Source organism: Drosophila takahashii, chromosome 2R (assembly GCF_030179915.1).
Source record: "Drosophila takahashii strain IR98-3 E-12201 chromosome 2R, DtakHiC1v2, whole genome shotgun sequence".
NCBI classification, from domain to species: Eukaryota; Metazoa; Arthropoda; class Insecta; order Diptera; family Drosophilidae; genus Drosophila; species Drosophila takahashii.
Genome location: NC_091679.1, coordinates 41534562 through 41555453, shown reverse-complemented (window position 1 = coordinate 41555453; position 20892 = coordinate 41534562). Strand labels below are relative to the sequence as shown.

The 20892-nt window shown below is 41.0% G+C and overlaps 2 protein-coding genes across 3 annotated transcripts in view; one reads left to right on the top strand and one right to left on the bottom strand.

Moving 5' to 3' along the window:
• Positions 1 to 20892, bottom strand: part of Fili (Fish-lips) — a 96210-nt gene that overhangs the window by 27702 nt on the left and 47616 nt on the right. The window contains exon 2 of the mRNA XM_070212392.1: positions 7426 to 7506. The gene's annotated coding sequence lies outside the window, so the exon portion shown is untranslated. The remainder of the gene's footprint in view (positions 1 to 7425; positions 7507 to 20892) is intronic.
• On the top strand, positions 13670 to 19299 carry LOC108063405 (thioester-containing protein 1 allele S1-like). Of its 2 annotated transcripts, none has more exons than XM_044393267.2 (8): positions 13670 to 13783; positions 13843 to 15033; positions 15092 to 15353; positions 15415 to 15640; positions 15694 to 15768; positions 15820 to 15928; positions 15990 to 17097; positions 18146 to 19299. In XM_044393267.2, the coding sequence occupies exons 1-8, from the start codon at positions 13722 to 13724 to the stop codon at positions 19193 to 19195; spliced, it is 4083 nt and encodes a 1360-aa protein (XP_044249202.2). In that variant the 5' UTR covers positions 13670 to 13721; the 3' UTR covers positions 19196 to 19299. The 2 variants fall into 2 exon arrangements, with proteins under 2 accessions (XP_044249202.2, XP_070069783.1); XM_070213682.1 differs by lacking the exon at positions 13670 to 13783 and having other exon boundaries at positions 14707 to 14816; positions 14884 to 15033; positions 18146 to 19297.

Genomic DNA, 20892 nt, shown 5'->3' with positions numbered 1-20892 from the left:
GAATGTGGAAGGGGCAGAGTGAGCCATTCAATTCCACTTGAGAGTGCCTGTCTTTCGTACTCTGATTTGCATACAAAGCACAGACAATGGACCGAGAAGAAGCAGAATAAAATACCCCTTTAACTCATTTTGCCCCCCTCAAAACACACACACACACTGGCAACAATAACCTTAACTAGCTGTAAAACAAATAATAAAGAGCAAAACGCAAACTTTTGAGGTTTCATAATGTCAACAAAAGTTAAAAGCTCACAGAGAAATTCCCCCTCCCTAGCCCCTCCTCCCAACATCCTTTCATTCATTCATTCATTCAGTTTGTGATTCTGGTTCATATTTTACGCTTCAATAAAATTGGCAAAAAAGCCCCAACCTCCGCGGTGGAAAAAAGTGAAAATTGTGAAAAATTCACTCCCGTGTGAATTATTAAGTTTCACATGGCAGTTGCTCTTGTTGTTTTCTTCCTTTTAGCAAAAAGAAAAAAATATACGTTTGTGTGTGTGTGCGGTAGAGGGAGTGTGTTTGTGTTTGTTTGCAAAAAGCACACAAAGTTTTTAATAAACTTTCGCACGCCAAGCGAACTCAACTTTGAACCGAACCCCCTGTGCGCCCTCCTTTGCCGTCAAAAAAAAGAGGAAATGTTTGAGCCAGGGGCGGAGGCCTACAAGTGGAAAAAGGGGGTAGGTTCCACACACAAACAGGCATGAATTCATTGTGGCAAATATTTTGAAAGCAAACTTGGCGGAACGAGGAGGGGTAGGCGGCTGATTGTTGGAAATGGTTTTCGGGGCCTGTCAAAGGCCAACAAGTCGAAAGTTGTGGCCTGCACTTTGGATGCGATGCTCGCTTTTCAACGGAAAACCAAAGAGATCGAAGCGGGCTGCTCTTAATGGGTTAATTAAATGAAGGCTAACTAACCCTGTCAGGAAACTAACGAAAAGTGCAAGCGATATCGACAAAAAGGGGGTAATTTTTATGGATTTTTTTCATTACTTCTGGATTTTATTAAATTCCAGTATGTTTTATATATTATTTTGCTGTGTTAAAAATAAATGTATTAATAAACTTAAAAACACATATACAATACAGTACAGATTCTTACGAAAATAATGGAGATTATAGCTTTATTAAAATGGAAACTATGTAGACTTCTAAAATGTAAACAATAGTAAACAAGAGTCCTGTTTTTCTGATCTACAATTAATGTTAGTTTAAAGTTTTTCAACGAATTAAATAATAGAAAAATCATTATTTTTATAATGCTGTTCATAGCCAAGAAACCTGCATAATATCTTTAATCAATTAATCTTAAACCCCACAAGGACAGTCTTTTTCAAGGATTACAGCTTTAAGCTCATCTCATTTAGGCTTGTCTCTCTCCGGGATTTTTCTCCTACTTTCCACTCAGTTTATGACTGCAGCTAAACCAAAAATCCAATCAACAAAGTTGTATGTGCTTCCCAGGACAGTTTGCCACCTCCTCCTCGAGAATTCCGCCATCCTCTTCAGTTTTATAAGCTTCATTTAATTATATTGACATTGTGGGAGTCTGCTTACATTTTTTTTTGGCTCAGGTGAGCAAGCTTGTTTCCTGGGAAAATTCCCAGGCAGTGACACCCGAATCTAGGGTGTCGCATCCTTAGCCCACGTTCCTCATTTGAACTTAAATGCCATAAAAATGGGAAAATAATGTCAGAGCCACAAAAAAGAACGAAATGCGCCAGAGCAGAGCAACAAATGCTGATAATAGAAATAGCGAGAGTTCCCCGAGAAAAGGAAAAAGGAAGGACTCTTTGCGCCACGCATAAAGTTTGCACATAAATTTTCCACGAAAAGAACCGCTGAGCATGCCATTGACTTTAAAGGCCACAAATGGCAATCGAGGGGTCGCGGGAATCTGGGGTGGATTTGAGGTGAGGTCAGGGTTCAGGACACAAGCAGGGAAATATAGCAGGGAAGCCGGCAAGCTGAGAAGCTGGAAAAGCTGGGTAGCGAGTCGAGCAATCAAAGGTGAAAAACTTTTGTGAACTATGCGAAGAGCACACAAAGTCAATATTAATATTCACTTAGTCAGGGGGGAATAGGGCGTCGGGGGCGAGGGGCGGGGCAAGCTGACTGACAATGGCCAGGGAAAAGGCAAATGCCAAGCAAATTGAAAATGCGACGAAAAACGTGAGATGCCGTCCTAGCATTTCCCGCAGCCCCCTTACACAGGGAACAAATATGGTCAAGAAAAAAATATTCAGGCATCAAAAGTTTTTTTTTCTTCTAACATTAATAAAAGCAAATAACCTTAATAACTTTAACGAATTTTGTTTGTTTTAAATATATTTAATTTATACGTCAAATAAGTTTTTTATTAATCATGAAGAAAAAAATATTTAAGTAATAGGTTCACAATAAACATAATTTTTTTGTACAATTATTTTACGGATTTTTAAACTTGTAAATACATTTACAAGTAGGTACTTTAAATTTAATTTGGTTTACGAATTCTTTATTTATTTGCCTTAATATTTAAGATTATATATGAAAAAAAAACAGATCCTTAATAAATGATTAAATATTTTTGTGCGCATTTATAATTTTGTTTTTATTTTTTCCCGTGCATCAACGTGCCCGAGTGCGTTTATTTTTATCAAGATTAGCATTTGCTCCTCTTCACGGGACCGGGCCTCTCCTGGTCGATTCCCCGTCCACCACGTCGCCTCCACCGGAGACTTATTGGATAGGCAAACACTCGGCGATGGCAAAACAAAGAAATGAATTCCCAGATTTTGCACGCACAAATTGTCTCCGGGGTCTGGGTGTTCATGAGTTTTGCCGGCATTCGCCATCAAAGATGAATTGCTGTTGTCGCCACAGTGCAGCGCTCAAATCTCACCTCCCCGAATTTTCCCCACCTTCTGGCAGCAGTTTTCCAACGTTTTCCATCGCTTTTCTGCCAGCATTTTCACTTCTAAAAAGACTTCACTGCACGCATAATTAATGCAATTGTTGGTCGCCTGGCAGGCAAATAAGAGTTTTGTTATGTTTTTGGTTTTTTCGGTCAGCGGAGGGTAAAGTGAGTGGTCTTAGTTTGTTCAATTAGTGGCTGCCAAAAAAGCGACAGAAATAAATGGAAATCTTTTGGCAGAGGATGCTTGAAAATGCAAAAGAAAATATACCATTTTGTTAAATATTAAAGAAAAAGATTTTATTCTACTCTTACAATCCTTAGCACTTTAGTTTAAACCCAACTAAACCAACAAAAACAGAGGCTTTTAAGATAGATCTACAAATGCTGGCCTGGGAAAATGAAAAACTTTGCGCACATGTGATATGGCTCTCCGCTGGCCAAGAATTTTAATTTAATTTCCTTTTTTTTAACACTCTGCTTGATTTTGCAACAAAAAAGTGGGAAATGAAAATGGCTTAATAACCAAGAGACCCGAGGCAGTTGCCAAACAAGCAGAGCAGAGCAGAGCACACACATAGCATTATTTCATCCGAGGCGGGGAAAAACTCCCTCCGAAGTCCCCTATTCGCCCCTATTTTCCCCCTTTTCCACTGAATTTGCAGACGCCGTGGCAGACGCCAGACGAGACGCCATGCGGCAAAATAAAAACCGAAATACAACAAAACCGCCACCGAAAAAAACACTCGAGTGAGGTATTTAAAAATATATATATTCTTATACATATATCTGTCGCTGTGTATATATCATTTCGCAGAGTGTTTCGCCAAGTGGCCGGAGAAGTAAGAGAAATAATGCGACAATTGCATTAAGTCTACAAATGCTGACGAAAAAAAAAAGAGCACAGGGGCTGGCAAATGAAATATTTTATCTTTATATGCAGCTATCCTTTTTTTTGGGACGCTGCGGTGCACTAAATGTTTAAAATGGTTTAGAGATCCTTAACTCGCTTTTATTGTGCCATGTTATGGCCAGGATAAAGTTGAGTTAGTGAGAAGTGGAGCAAGAGACAAAAAGCGGAAGTGCAGGAAAAGCAAGTTTATGCTCCAGAGTGTGTGGCCATCCGCTTAAGCTTCAGATGATATAGCAGCAGTTGCAGCACTCAAGACCCCAGATCTTTATGGCTGCCGAGGTGGGAGGGGAAAATCAAGCAGGCGCTAAGAAAAATCCAGGAAAATGAGGGGTGCCTTTCAAGCTAAAGAAACTGGAACAACTAATACAACAATATTTGTAATTTGATGCAAATATAAAATTCTTCATTCATTTAATAAATTAATTATAGAAAATAAATTAGTGGGTACTTATAAGGCAACATTAAAGTTTCAAATGTGAAATAAGAAAATAGAGTAAAATAAATACATTTGCATTATTAATAGAAATAGGTAAAAGGTATAAAATAATTGGAAAATCAATAATATTCCCTCAAGGGTTCCTACATCTTTAAAAATTCAACCTTTCCTCCCGTTTACCGGTAGTTTTCATACTCCTCGTTGGACATTCTGAGAATCGATATTTTTTGGACAGTCAGCTCCTAAAATATATATATGGCATGGTATGAAGGAAAAGAGTACAACGCACTTTCCGTTTTGGCTGCTGCCCCAAACTCGCCGAAAAAAAGAGCAGGAAACAAATGAGGCAGTTGAAATAAAAAAGGGGCCAACAAAAAAGAGGGAACTTTAGGCCACTGGCACAATAATTTGGCACGCAAACCTTTTTTTCGGCCCTTTGGGGAGGGGGACACACATACATAAATAAAAAATGAAGTGAAATACATTTTGGGAGCCAGAGTCCCGAGTTCCGCACATTAAAAAATTGCCAGAGTCAACTCGGAACGGGACCATAGGGATAAAAAGTGCTGGCATTAAAGCGGAAAAAAGCAGATATATATCTGGATTTGGGGCAGGTCCTTCGCTCTCTTAATGCGGTCATAGTTTGCTTTGCGGATAAACATATAACAATTAGAGTCCCGTTTCGCACAGTTCCTTTGTTTTGTTGGATTGCCCACTTGGGGGTTGCCTTTCGTATACGGGACGGCATGAAGGGGTTAAGGGCCACCCATACGACCGCCATGTTCAGTTAAATATTTGAGTAACTTTCATATTTAATTCACTTTAAGGGAGTCCGTTTTTTCGACAAGAAGGACTATGCAAATGAGCTCCGAAATTTGGGTCAAAGTTCAGGGAGTGGGTGTGTCCTGGGTGAATATTTATGGGGGGCCATATGTGTGTGCCCTGCTATTCAAGTTGCTCTCCAGATAACGTGTGGGTCAGGTCGGGAAAATAAAGTACAGAAGGGAGCAGCATAGTTATAGTGGAAAATGTCGAGTTTAATGTAGCATTAAATTAAGTTTTAAACGAATTGCTTTTAGACTAAAATTAATTCTTAGGAGGGGATTTGGCTTTCTCAACTTTTTGCTTGCTCAACAGTTGTCATTAGGTGCCTGTCACAAATGCACAAAATTCCCGTTTATCAAAAGGGTTAAGTGAGTTGATTTCGCCCCTGCCCTACCCAAAATATGTTGTAAAAATTTCACAGTCAACAAACATAAATTAATTTAACAAATGAACAGAACTTAACAAACACCGAAATACGACATAAAAGAATCCCAGGAATTTAACCTGGGCACATAAATTTTCTTCACCCCCGAAAATTTTCAGGCAAAGAAAACAAATGTTCATTAATATGCCAGACACATCTAGGGCAGCGCTCAGCAGGGGGAATATGGAAAAATGTGGAAAATAAAGGGACATGGAATTTTTGAAAAATTTATTAATTGGCAGCTAAATGAGCGGCAAGAATTAACAAGCTCATAATTTTATTATGCACAAAGAAAAGGGGTTGGGAAATCAAGTTCTGTGGCAATACTTTTAAAATTGTCAAAAATATATACGAAACGGTTAGGGAAACAAAGAAAGAATTTTTTTTAAATTTTAAATAAGAAATAATAGAACATTTCGCAGATTCCCGAATGCCATTTAAATCAATAAATTACATTATAGGTCCCCTAAAAAACTGACAACGCTTTAAGCCAACTGTTGGCGTACAATTTCCCTTAAGTGTTTCTCGCCTTCCAAGGCAGTCGACAGTTGGCCACGCCCCCTCTCTGGCGTACAGTGGGCGGAACGGGAGGAATGGGCGGAGTTTGAGGGGAGAGTGAAAGATCTGAATTCATAGCCTTTTAATTGCAGCTGGCAGCGAGAAACGAGAGACTTTTTCGGCTGTCTGCTCATCGATTTTGGGGGACTTTTCCAACTGCCATTTTCCCCACCATTTTCTGCCATTCCCGCTGTTACACATATAAATTCAATTGTTAATTGAACGCTGGCCAAGTTGAAAAATGGGGTTGACTCTGGCAACCTGTTGAGCGCGCAGCCTGAGTGATTTATGGTTAGGAACTGGTTCAGCCGGAAAATGGAAATGGAAAATCGAAGGGAATGTTAATTTAAGCATGACACTTTATACAGCTGATATCGTATTTACCTTTCCTTAAACATGCAAATCGATTTAAGTCCGTAAATACGGGCTACAGCCTTTTTTCCTTATTTCGGTAAAAATAAATCAAAAGCAAAATCAATGAAATTCAATGAACTGACTCCAGCAGGCCCCGAAAATATTCGAGCAATTTATTTATAACCACAAAGAGGTTCCCTTTGAATGCGAAGAAGGGAAGGTCGGAACGATAGGATCCATTTTCCCAAAGAGCACATGTGTGTGCGGTGCCTATAATTGAATTATTTTTACGCATAAAATTTATTTATTCATGAACGCTCGTTTGTGATTCCCCTCGACTGCCAAAGGAAGCACGTAAATGCAATTTAAATTTATTTAGTCAAGTGTTACCAGGGCAACAGGCATATATTTTCTGGTGTAATAGTTACCGAATGCAGAATTAAAAGGAGTTTCTACGCAAATCGGGTTATTTCTGTTTAGTTTTAAGTTGCTAGAAAAACTTGTTGCTTTTCGTGGCCCTTTTGACATTGAGGCACGCACTTTCTCTGACTTTGACATGGATTTAATTAAATTTTTGTCAAAACTTTTGCCAAAGAACCTAGAAAGAGAGAGATAAGAAGCGAGGCAGTGGCAACAAACTGTTGACTGGAGTTTTTTCCCCAAAGCGTTTTGGACTTGGACTTCTGCTTTTATTTTTACTTTTACTTTTACCGGGGTCCCTGAGCCATTTCCCTATTTACCTTTGGCCCACCACCCCCCACATCCTCGTTAGCTTTGCATTTTTTGCGGAAATGAAGAGAGCTTTTGGCAAATTTCAGAGCTCCGCTCTGGCATTTCCGTGTTGCATTAAAGAGTCCTCCTACTTTTTACCTTTCCCTCTTCGTTTCTGGTCAGGAAATGTGATGGAAACTTCTTTAAATCTGCTCGCAGGCACTGGGAAAACTTCAACAGGTGCGAGGGCCACAAAATTGCTTTTATATGGCATTTCCGCCGTTCAGGGGGAATGGGTAATTGGAACTCACCTGGCTGTAGATGAAGTGTCCTCCAGTGGGAGTCTGGTCTGTCTGCCTGGTTGGTTGCCTGTTGGCAATTATAGCATCGTTCTGAAAGGAAAACACGAGAAAATCTAGGTCAGGTAATGTGTGGAAAAAGTTGCATGGTGCATGAAAAACTCAGACTAGTCTGAGGGAAAATACAAAAGAGTTGAGTTGCATGCAAAATTCTGCCTTGTACGGTGAAGTTTAGGCCTGATAACCGATAACTTTATCGATGGCTTTTCCGCAACCCGCATCTTTTTTTGCCTGGCAACTTTCCTTCGACCTGTCAGCAAAGTTTTCATCACTGTCAGCGGGGCTAACAACTTAACTTAAGCCAGATCGGACATAAAGTTGCTGTTGCACATGCAACACGCTGTTGCACATCAACAACATGTGGGTATGTGGCGTCTTACAGGGCACGCATGCATGATTTTTTAGGGCGCCAAAAAGAGAGACTGAGTTTCGGAAAATAAATACGTATAAATAAATTTAGCTATTAATATTGATTTTTAAATTACTTATCCCATTTTCAGTGCTAGCAAAAACAGTAATCATCACTAAATATTGAAAATTTTAGCACATTTCTTTGTTAAATAATTATTAAAATATTTTAAGACACAACTAATTTTACAAGAATATGCCTAGCTTTTTAACGAGCATTTTATAATCCATCCCTGGGTTCCAAAGGCCTTACAAGGAACAACTACAGCAAACAGGACACAATCAGGACACGAACTAATCGCCACATCAAAATGTCAGGTGGCATGTTATAGATTTCCTTGTGTTCCCCTTGTGTGCCTGCAACACTTTTTGCACTAAGCAGCAACATGACGTACTTACTACGTACATATGACCCCCTGTCAGGGGAAAAACTTGGTTTGCTCTGCTGTCGGTTGGGTTTCCGTTTTGGAAAATGCTGGCAAGACTGTTTTGCCAATTCGATGGGGGGAGGGGGTGGCATGCAACATTAATGAGGAGCATATTCTCGCTTTGCTGCCAAATCTAAGTTACGACGTCTTCGCTGGCGAGGGCGACGTTGCGTATACTTGATCTTGTTACACGCACAGCTAAATGTCAATTTATTTGCCACACTCCAAAACACTAAGCCGACAACCATGGCCACATCATCCCTCTCTGTCTCACCCAGCACCCAGCCATCTCTTTCTCCGTCTGATGAGCTGTAATCGATGAGCTCTGCGGCCCTCGACTGACTTACCGACTGACAGACGACGTCTGCAAAACTCTCTCGGCAATTTGATTAAAACTCATCGGGGGCAATCGAATTATGGTGGAAATTTATGCGCTTGAGCGAAACTTTTTAATGATTTTAATCATCATTTATTCTAATTACATAAATCCTTATAATGAGCGGCAATTGAAAATGCAAGCACTTAGGAGATGTTGGCATTGAATTGATGGTGGATACTTAAGGGTTGACTTTCTTGAATAATACGCTTTAAAAATAATCACCCAAAAGTATGTGGGCATAGAAAGTGATTTGTAGTGAATTCAGAGCAGGTTTTATTATTTTTCTGAGTGTCAAGCGATAGTAAAATGCAGCTATCAGTAAAGAGGAAGCATTTCAATTAACCTTGCCCCTAGAATGTTTAATTACCTTAATATAAGATTAAGCTTTTAAATTGAAACGGAATTCCCTGGAATTTATATTGCTTTGCAATCCCAGTCAGCGATGATAAGGAAATGTCAATAAAGGCTTTTCATTAACCACAAAGCCATTTTTCATTTAACCTTGCTCTTTTATTTTCTTTTTTTTTCTATTACTTCCACTTTCATCTGTTACGAAAAAAATTGAACCCCCTGCTTTATAGAGGGCTTTATTGTCTGCAGTTCAGGTGCATTTTACACCCTGTTTATGGGGAGCCGTCTAAAAAGGCCAGCAAGAAATCCCCGTAAATTGAAAACGAAAGTTGAAATGCAAACACACAAATGGAACGAGACACAAATGGGGGAAAAAGCCAGTAAGCGAGAAATATTATTTTTATGTAACCTTCTATTTTGCCAGGCAAACCGCAGACGATGGAGCTCCTTCCCCTTGAATCCTGTTTCTTTTCCATTCTTTCCCTTTTTGCCCTGCTGGTCACAGCTGACGACGATGAGGGCCCCAAGTCAATAATGCCGATAGACGGCAAATAAAAATTCCCTTTTTTATTTAGGTGGGAAGTGAAAGGGCGGTAGCAGGACTAACAGCACGTTTTTCGATTTCATTGCTTTGTTGTTATTGTTTCGGGCCAGACAAAAGGCGTCTGGGGTTACGAAATGAATGCCAAAAGCAGCCACGCAGCAGAAATTTTGATCCAAGGGCCGCCAGCCATCCTTTTGGCCATTAATAAAATACCAAACGATGGCTAGGATCGGTATACCCCGGTTAAAATCCCTTTTCACTGATTCACTCCTTTTTGCCAATTTCTCGCCTGCCTTTGACTTTGACTTTGTGGCTTTGTTTTCATTTCAATGCCAGACACCGTTTCCCAGTGGCAATAGTTACAGTTCCCTCCCGAGTGGCAGTTGAAAAGTTGCAGTCGGTGAAAGCGGAAGCGGAAATCGCCGGACAACTAACAAGCAGAGCGAACAATTGTCAAATCTCCTTTTTTCTCCTTCTCCAAACGCGAAAGTCAAAGTCGCCAGGGCAGACAGAATGGATTCCCCAGCTCTTTGATTGTTTGATGTCTCGTCTGCATTGTCTTCCTTTTGGCCATTCTTTTTCCAGCGACCAATTGGCAATTATTTTAGACAAATAATTGCTTAAGCCAGAAATTGTTTGGGGAACGTGGCTGAACTCCCAAAGCCAGTTAACTCCGCTTGGTCTATAAGTTTCGAGGAAATCATATTCTGGGAAAAAATATATATATATCAAATCATCAATTAAGCTATGTAAGCTGAATATGATCTTATTTGAAATTTGTGGACTAAATTTAAGTATTGGAAATTGCTTTAAAAATAAAGTTACTTCACTAGAAAATAAAAATAAATATTTAAATAAATAAAAAATATATATAAAAATTCATTTCTAAAATCCCTTACTATCCATGTTTCCCATTAACTATTTAAACTAAAAAATTCAATTTTATTCACATAAAATCGCATATTTTCCTGGGTAATTTGAGTAACTCTTTCGCACTCGCCAAAGTATTCGGTTACCCCGAGAGGTAAGTGTTTTTGTGATGACGGAAGCCGCTCAACTTAATTCAAAGTTCAGTTCAATGTGGCAGCTAACTGGTTCGACTTGGGGGTCTGGTTCAGAGACCGGGACCGGGATCCCCTCGGTCATATGAGACACTTGAGAAAGAATCCGCTGCTGCTGCCGGTCTTTCAACATGCGAAACCTAACACTCGGCGTGGGTGGAACAAACTTCAAGGGGGACTCTAAGTACACAGAGCTCGTATTTTCAGCTTCATTTGTGGGTCATTTGCTGTGATTTCGTTTGTCCAAAGCCGATGCTAAGCGGATTTTAAATGCCTCTCAAGTGGTTGGCTGCTTTGTTGATTTTAGATGAGTTATGAATGGCTAATTGCCCCGATGAAAGCTTGGCATTAGGTGGAGAAATGGGTGCTAAGTGAAAGGAGAGGAGCAGTGAACAAAGCAGGGATTACGCAAATACGAGTACGTAACTTAATCGGATAAGCAGGGTGTTAAATTGGATCTAATGTTGGTTGGTAATGTAGAATTTGTGATTTATTCGAATAATTAAACGGAGAGTATTGCCAGCCTATTAAATAAGGTAAGTAAGCAAGGTATATTTCAGCTCCTTCTCAAACATTATCCAACTGACAATTGCTGAAAGGCTTTCAGGCTGCCATTAAAGATACAATATATATCTGCCAAGGAGTATTCAATCTTTAAAAGGGCGGAGAAGGGCGGTGAATTCTGGATGCTGACAGTTGATTGAACACTTTTTGAAATGACAAAAACGCCCCACGGGTGACATTTCTCAAAACACTTTACTGCGTCTGCACCGGGTTCGCTCGTCCGCCCTTTCCCCGCCCAGGGTTTTCCCTCCGGTCGGTTAGGTGTTGCAATCTTGATTTACGAGTCAGTTTGGGGAGGTGGCAGTTCGGGGAGCTGGAGACCTGGAGGATACCATTTGCATAGCGTCGGACCAACGGAAAGGAGCCAGCGGCCAATCATTAAAACGTCGGCATGATGAGTTCTCCCCGAGTATCTGGGTATCTGCTGCTCCGTCTGTATCCATCTAGCATCCCGAGGCTTCTCTCGCGGTTTTAAATTACCATTTTAATGCTGCCCAGTGCCGTTGATTGATGTGGTATGATGATGCTGATGCGGATACTGTTTTTCAGGGGCAGCAGTCAAAATGTAAATGCTTCCAAAGCGAAGTGAGGCGTTTTTCCTCCTAACAAGCTTTTGGCATTTTGTCTACCGTTTTCGCTTTAAAGCCATAAAATGGGGAAAAGATTTTTTTAATGCTGTCCATAAAAGTGAAGCTTCTGCAGCAGACCCACTATACTATACTATACCATATATATATTTTTCTGTCTGAGCGACAGGCTCACCTATTAACAGATACTTTGGGACACTTCATTTCGGACCCTGCTGCTGTTCGAATGATTTGAGTTATGAGTTTTCCCCCGCCCCCTTTCAACACACACACAAACGCACCCGCCCACGCAAAAGTCCCCATTCTCCATAGGAATTCCTACCCGCTGATTGAGCACAAGTGCCTTGCTGACTGACAGACTGACACTTTGGGCTTTTAAATGCCTCGAAAATCCACTTATTTTCGGATTGGCTTTTAAGCAGCTCCCGAAAGATGCACTTCACCCACCTTGAGTTTTATTTCTATGCCCCGGAATCTTTTGAAACTACAGTTGAAGTCGCTACTCGACTTTCTATCAATGGTTTTGCTAATTAGCGGTTTTTAATTAGTTTTGCAGTAAAGACCTTATCAGTGTTGAAATGAGTTATTAATTGTCACCCCTGTTATCTCTAGAACTTTATGTTTCCCAGAACCATGATGAACTCAATAAATTCAGAGAAATCCATTCAAGATAAGAAAGACACGCGAATCTATAATACGTAAATCACATGATCTGAAACATTTTATTCTTATAAAGGCAACTTTAGTGCACTCCCATCACAAGTGTCACCTTAAAGGGGAAATTTTATGTTGCAGCTCAGACATTTCACGCCCTCAGGCAGTCGACAAACAGGCATAAAACTTGTCTCCTCTTATTTCACTCAGAGGAAAAATAAGAAGAAAATGTAAGAAAATAATTTTAATGGCGCCAAATACTTGTAAGTAAGCTGGGGAAGCGACTGAGGCAAGTTGACACTAAAAGTGAAGTTGGGCCAAATGCATTTCCTGCTGGCAGAGGAGACCCACACTTGTTCTTCCACTCGACTTCCGTTTCGATTTCATGTTTTGTTGACTGCGTAGGTGTGAAGTGAATTTTCTCCTTGTGGCAAAATTACCCCCATTTCCTCCTCAAAAACTACATGTTCTATGCATGAAATCATCCTCTCAGTACTTTTGCACTTTGTGTGAGGGGCCAAGGGCGATGTCTTTTCATATTTCTCTTGGCGTTGACATGATTGCTTATAAATGCAATTTTATATATCATATCAATCCCGAGCCAAGCAAAATAGGGGGCCACCAGTTGGGGTTATTGGTTTTGATGATTATTATTACAAACAGATTTTTACTCTGCCAAGTGAATGCTCTTTTTGTATACCACATGTACTGACTATGATGCCTTTTGAAATGCCTGTTATGGGATAAACATTGAATCATCCAGGAAACGACAATAGGGAATTTCCTAGCGACCATAAAATGAATACCATAAATTCTTTCATTATTTTTGTTATCATCTGTTGGTAACCAAAAAAACCTAACGAAAAAGAAGAAAGATTAAAATACACATACAAAAATTTTTAACTTATTTTATGTATTGTACTTTTTGTTTTTCCTAGAGTATTTGTTAAAGTGTTATTTTAATCGTAAAGTTACTTTATAATTAAAACGGTAATTAATCCATAAAATCATATAATAATTAACTAAATGTTAATAAATCATTTACAAAAAAAAAATTGCTGTTTAATTGTTAATTTACATTTTTTTTGGCAATATAAATTACTAAACAATTTAATAAATTAACCAGCTGACAAAAACTTTTCTTTTTTTTTGTGTGTAAAAATACCCCAATATAAATAAAGCGCGCTTTGAGTAGATCTCATTCAGCAAAGTCTTCTTAACACAAACGGTCTAGTCTAAGATTAAGCTGCGCTGGATTGATAAGAACACAAGATGATGTGGTTATTTCTCTGGGCTTGTATTTTTCAATACATGCTGACAATAAATGCCAACGGGTGAGTTGAATGCCTGAAGAATTAAATATAATATAATAATTCTCTTATTTATTTCCCAGTATATATTCTATATCGTGCCCCGACACCATACATTCCAATATCAACTACAATGTAACCGTTTCACTGCACGGGGCAGATGGACCCGGTCGAATCAGGGTCAGTCTGAATGGACCCTCGTTTGCGAGGAGCCAGGAGGTCTATCTTCAGCCCATGTCCACGCAGATACTTTCTTTCGCCATCCCAAAACTCTCGAGTGGTGATTACCAACTCACCGCCGAGGGAGTTGAGGGCGTCATTTTCAAGGAGTCCTCCAAACTGTCCTTCTCCGACGACAAGGCCTCCATCTACATTCAGACGGACAAGGCCACCTACAAGCCCGGCGACCTCCTGCAGTTCAGGGTTCTCTTCCTGGACAGGCACACTCTGCCGGCCAGGATCGACAAGCCCATTGGTATACAGATACACGACGGCGAGAAGAATCAGATCAAGGAGTGGAAGGAGGTCAGACCCACGAAGGGAGTTTTCGCGGGAGAGCTCCGCCTGTCCAATCGTCCGGTTCTGGGAAACTGGACCCTTGCAGTCGCCGTTCAAGGTGAGAGCACGGAGACCAAGGTCATTGGGGTGGACAAGTACGTGCTGCCCAAGTTCGAGGTCAGAGTTCAGACACCTCCGAATGTGGTGGCCAGTGATGGCAAGATCAAGGCCACCATTCGAGCCAAGTACACCTTTGGAAAGCCGGTCAAGGGCAGGGCGACCATCTCAATCGAGGGAGGACGAACTGAGAAGACCGTGGACATCGATGGAACTGTCAATGTGGAGCTTCCCTTTGAGGCCACTCTGAAATCCCCCCTGAAAGTTATGGCCACTGTGACGGAGGAGCTCACGGATCTCAAGCACAATGGTTTTGCCTATGTAAATCTTCACCAGAATCGCTACATCCTTTTGGCTGTCGACTGGCCGCAGAGCTACCAGGCTGGAAAGGAGCACTCCTTCCGGGTTGCAGTCACCAATGTTGATGGTTCCCCAGTCAATGGTTCGAGAAACAGTGTTAAATTCGATTTCCTTTGCGGTCAGAGAAATGAAATCTCGGCTCCCCTCAGAGGGGACAGTACAGCCATGGGAAAAATTATTTTTCCGGATAATAGTTGCAGGAAATGCGTAGTGACGGCCTCATTTGAAGGCTCAGCCTCCCTCAATCAAACCATTTTCAAGCTGGAAAAGTCAATCAGGATCGAGATCGATAGTAAAAAGCAAGTGCTATTAAGGGAATTTCTCTATATTGTTTTAATAATATTATGTATTATACAGACACGAACTGAGAAAAAAGGTGAGCTTCAATGTGGTGTCCACTGGGTACCTGCCCCACTTCATGATCACGATCGTCGCTCGTGGTAATATCATAAAGAATCAGTATGTTCATGTGCCCAGGGGCGTTAGAAGCCAGAGGCTCTCTGTCATGCCCACCTTTGAAATGGTGCCCCAAGCCACTCTTATTGTGAGCTACGTGGTGAACGGAGAACTGCGCTCCGATGAGGAAACGATCAATTTCCAGAAGGCCTTTGGCAACTCGGTAAAAAGTTCATTAATAAATTCAAATAATACTTAATAAATTAAAATAAATTATATTACAGATTGAAATCACAGTACCAGCCAAGGCAGAACCCGGCGAAGTGGTCAACTTGTCAGTAAAGACCGATCCCCATTCCTTCGTAGGACTTTTAGGAGTCGACCAGAGTGTTCTGCTTCTAAGGTCCGGAAACGACCTCAGTCAGGATCGCATCTTTGATAATCTCAGCAATTTCGCATCGAACGGCCTGGTAACCCTGACCAATGCACACATAAAGGATGAAAGCGCGGGTAAGTTAAATGAATTGTATTATTCTTCTAACTGGCTAACCCATATCTACTAGATCTAGATGCACTTACTTATTTTGAGACGTGCGGACTCGGCAGTCGTACTGCAGCAGGCACCACTCCGAAGCCAGGTAAGATAGTTCCAGCCAGTTTAAGCTATAACTAATATTTCCAATAACCAGGCAAAAAGTCACCCATTCCAAAGGATGTACTATCGACCAAACCCGAATTTACACCCCCACCAATTCGTCAGGAGTTCCCTGAAACCTGGCTCTTTGCGAATATCACCGAGTAAGTTGCAGGTTCATAGTTATGCAGAGATGTTATTAAATCCAATTAATACTACCCACAGCGTTGGGCCAAATGGAGCAGTGCTGAGTAGCAAGATCCCCGACACGATGACCTCCTGGGTCATTACTGGCTTCTCCCTGAACCCCAATTCCGGATTTGCCATGACAAAGAACCCCTCTAGAATTCGCGTGTTCCGGCCGTTCTTCATATCCACCAACCTGCCGTATTCCGTGAAACGAGCCGAGATCATAGCCATTCCGGTGGTGGTTTTCAACTACCTGGACAGGCAGGTGGAGGCCACCGTGTGGATGGATAACTCGGATCAGGAGTACGATTTCTCCGAGGTCGTAAGTGATAAGCAGGCGAGGGATGTGCCACAGGCTCGCCGTTTCAAGCGACTCACGATTCCCGCCAACACCGGAAGAAGCCTCTCCTTCATGATTCGTCCCAAGAAAGTCGGCCTAACTGCGCTGAAGATCACCGCCCAGTGTCCTTGGGCTCAGGACACCATCCATGAAAACTTGAGAGTGGAGGCCGATGGTGTGACTAAGTACGTTAACAAGGCCATTCTGATCAAGGCCAATCGCAGGCATAGCCGCAGTGTGGGAGCTTGGGAGAGTTTGGGAGAGCCCGAAAAATCCATTGAGGTCGAGATGCCACCGGATGTGGTACCAGGTTCCGAATCCACGATATTCTCAGTGGGCGGCGACATTCAGGCTCCCAATCTGGAGCACATAGACGCCCTGGTTAACCTGCCCTCCGGCTGTGGAGAACAGAACATGATAAACCTTGTGCCTAACATCATGGTTCTTCGCTTTCTGGAAGCCACTGGCCGCAAGGATTTCGCCATTGAGAAGCGGGCCAGGGGCTTTTTGGCCACCGGCTACCAGACCGAGCTGACCTACAAGCATGGCGACGGCTCCTACAGCACTTGGGGACCCAGTGATTCCCAGGGTAGCACTTGGCTCACCGCCTATGTGATCCGCTCATTCCACATGGCCAAAAATTTCATACACATTGACTCAAGTGTCCTAAAGGACGGACTGCGTTTCCTGGCATCCAAACAAAGTGGAAACGGCGAGTTCCCAGTAAATGGCGTATATTACGAGGAAATGAAGAAACCCCTGGCCTTCACCTCCTATATTCTGCTCACCTTCTTCGAGAACGAGGTAAGATTTTTATATTACTACACACAACAAAAAAATAGTAATAGAAACGAAACTATTATTACTTGAATTCTACACTATTGAGTGTCATATTTGCATTAATAAGATGAGTATTAAATGAATACTTTCAAAAGTATTAAATTTAAACTTTCGGTATAGAAATGAAATTACAAAAAAATAAGCTGATAATATTTCCTTTGAATTTTTATACTTAATCAAGTAGAACACTTTTTATACCCTTGCAGAGGGTATTATGATTTCAGTCAGAAGTTTGCAACGCAGTAAAGGAGACGTTTCCGACCCCATAAAGTATATATATTCTTGATCAGCATCACAAGACGAGTCGATCTAGCCATGTCCGTCTGTCCGTCTGTCCGTCTGTCTGTCTGTCCGTCTGTCCGTCTGTCCGTCTGTCCGTCTGTCTGTTTCTACGCAAACTAGTCTCTCAGTTTTTGAGCTATCGGGACGAAACTTTCGCAAAAGTCTTCTTTCTATTGCAGGTAGTATATATGTCGGAGCCGACCGGATCGGACAACTATATCTTATAGCTCCCATAGGAAGGATCGGAAGAAAAAAACTTTAAAAAATTCTAGCTTCGGTGTTTTTTAAAATATTACCTTCTACTTTTGGGGATGTTATTTTTTAAATATTTCTGAATTTCGAATTAATTATTTAAAAAATCGGACTACTATATCATATAGCTGCCATAGGAACGATCGGAAAATTAATGGAAAAGTAATAGGAAATAAATTCTAGCTTCTTTGATTTTTATTGTATTATCTTCTACTCTAGGATATGACTCTTTTTAAATATTTCCGAATTTCAATTTTAATTTGATCAAAATCGGACGACTATATCATATAGCTGCCATAGGAACGATCGGAAAATTAATGAGAAATATTAGAAAATTAACATTTTTGCGATTTGTTAATTAATAGGAATGATCTGCAAGGGTATATAAGCTTCGGCTGGCCGAAGCTAGCTTCCTTTCTTGTTTTTTTGTGTATTATACATAACGATATAAAGAATATTATTATTAAATCCCTTCCAGGAATACCTGTCGCAATACCAGTATGTGATTGACAATGGAATGCGTTATGTGGCCAGCCAAGTGGACAACACCAATGAGCCGTTGTCTTTGGCTTTAGCTGCTCTGGTCTTATCACTGGCCCAAAACCCAAAGGCCGCTGATGTCCTAACCCGACTGGAGGGCATGGCCAGGACTAAGGAGAACTTGAAGTGGTGGTCCAAGCAGCCGGACTCCGTGGGATACAGGGACGTGGAGCTGACCGCCTATGTGCTGCTTGCCATGCTGGAGAACGGATTCACGGAGGAGCCCCTGCCCATCATCGAGTGGTTGAATGGCCAGAGGAACAGCAACGGCGGCTTTGGCTCCACACAGGATACGGTTGTGGCCCTGCAGGCCATCACCAAGTTCTCAACGGAAATCGCTTTGCCCCCCGGCGATATGGATGTTACGTATCGGTATAAGGAAGACGGACCGGTATCTAAAATAAGAGTCAATCGCGACGAGGTGGGCAAAATGCATTATCAAGAGCTGCCGAAGAATACCGCCCAGGTTTATGTCTCCGGCAAGGGAACCGGAGTATCATTTGTCCAGCTCTCTTATCGCCATAATGTGGCCACCAAGGAGGCGCAGCCCAGCTTCAAAGTAACCACCACCGTCAAGGACTCGACCAACAAGCATCTCAAGCTGCAGGTTTGCGCTGAATACACTCCCCTCGAGGCAGCTGACAGGGGAAAACCCTCCAACATGGCGCTCATGGAGATCCAGCTGCCCTCTGGCTTTGTTCCCGCATCCGAGGACCTCGACAAGATCCGCTCCTTTGCCGGCGTCAAGCTCGTCGAGACCAAGAACGAGGACTCCATGGTGGTGGTCTACTTCGACAGCCTGACCAAGGGTGACCCCAAGTGCGTGACCGTGACCGCAACTCGTGCCCATGCGGTGGCCATGCAGAGGCCATCCTACGTCATCGTCTACGACTATTACGTCAAGGAGCGAAGGGCCACCCAGTTTTACCAGGTGGAGTCCTCCCTGTGCGACATCTGTGAGGGCGAGGACTGCGGGCGCAGGTGCTAAGAGAGTCGATATTGGATCAGACCATAAGAGAAACTCAAACTAAAGGTCCTTGAAATTATTAACATGTATAACTAACTAGAAAAACATGAATAAAAAACTTAAGAATATTTAAAGTGGTTTCAATTATAATAACACATATTCCTCCTAGAAAAAAGTAAAGAAATAACAGCTCACTACACAAAAAACGTCACAAATTTCCGATTTTATTTAAAAAAATTTACATTGTGTAAAAAATAATTTAAAACAACATTTATTTTAAATGCATATTTTGGGAATTAGTATAGATTTTGGAATACAGTCTCAACAACCCAGTTTTGTTTTTGGGTGATAGGTCAAGGTTTTCTGATAAGGAATTTTTGATTAAAATAAGTTTTATGGTTTTCGTTTAGTTCCAAATTATATTTCATCAGAAAGCTAGAACTTTCAGAGAAAATCAACACCGAATCAAATTATTAATTTGATTCATCTCCTGACTTTAACCAAAAGTATAAATACAGAATATTTTTAAAGCATTTACTTTAAATAATCACAAACAGCCATTATAAGCTCAGCATAAACTATTTCATTGTGAAGAAAGTATTTCAAACTTTTCTGTATTCCTTTATTCTCAAAGTTTTGCGAAAATTCTTTAAGCTAAAGCAGGAAGCTTTAACAGCCAGCCTCAAATGCTAATGACCCACATAAGTCATTAACTTGGCCCCGATAAACGTTAAATAAACGTTGGAAAAAAGTTGTGAGAATTTCCGCCTCAAAGCGAGAAGAAAATTCCAATGGGGCATGGAAAAACGAGGGGTATGGGAAAAGGAAGGAATGGTTAGCAGCATCGTAAACTTTTCACAGGACATCATCATCATCATCAGCAGACACATGCCCCTCCTCCACTTTGACTCCCTGGATTTTAGCGGGTGGAACGCCTGTCAGTTGCTCATCAAATTGCGTGCCGCCTGCAGGAAATTAAATAATTTTGTGTAATGAAAAAAAAAGGACAAGGAAAAAAGCAGAAGAGCGGCAGCATTAATGTTAATGCATTTTTTTCCTTTTCCTCGCACAGAGCCAAAAACAAAAGCAAACACTTAAAATGATTGTTGTGGGCGGTTGTTTATCTGTGTGTGTGTGTGTGCCACGCCCTCAAGCAAAACGCACATAAAACAAAAAAATTATAGCATAAATTCTCAGTTTGTTGGCTGAATTTCATTGCAAATGTGCGCACATTTTCCAATTGAAATGCCAAACACGAAAAGCGAAAATTTCACAGCTCCCATTTGTTGTTGTTACCTGATGGGCGATATATGTACATATTCTTGTGGATATATGTAAACCGCCATATAAAGGTGGCAACTGCAGAAGCTGAATTTTCTGCCTCTGTCGCTTGTTTGATTTATGTAGGTGCCACCATTCTGCACTTGTTCGTAATTGTTGTTATTATTATTGTTATTGCCAATAGGCAGAGGCACGCAAATAAACAAAGAATGCCTACTTAAACTTTTAAATATTAAACCAAGAATTTGGGAAGATAAAACAAGGAATAAGATATATATTAAAAAAATAAATTATTCAAAAAAAAATAATAAAATAAAATAACAAAAAAAAGGAATACTTTTTAAAATAAATTCAAAAAATATTTCATGCTTCTTTAGTTACATCTTTAATACAATTTTATTTTTCTTTGATGTTTTTATCCATTTTTATTGGATTTC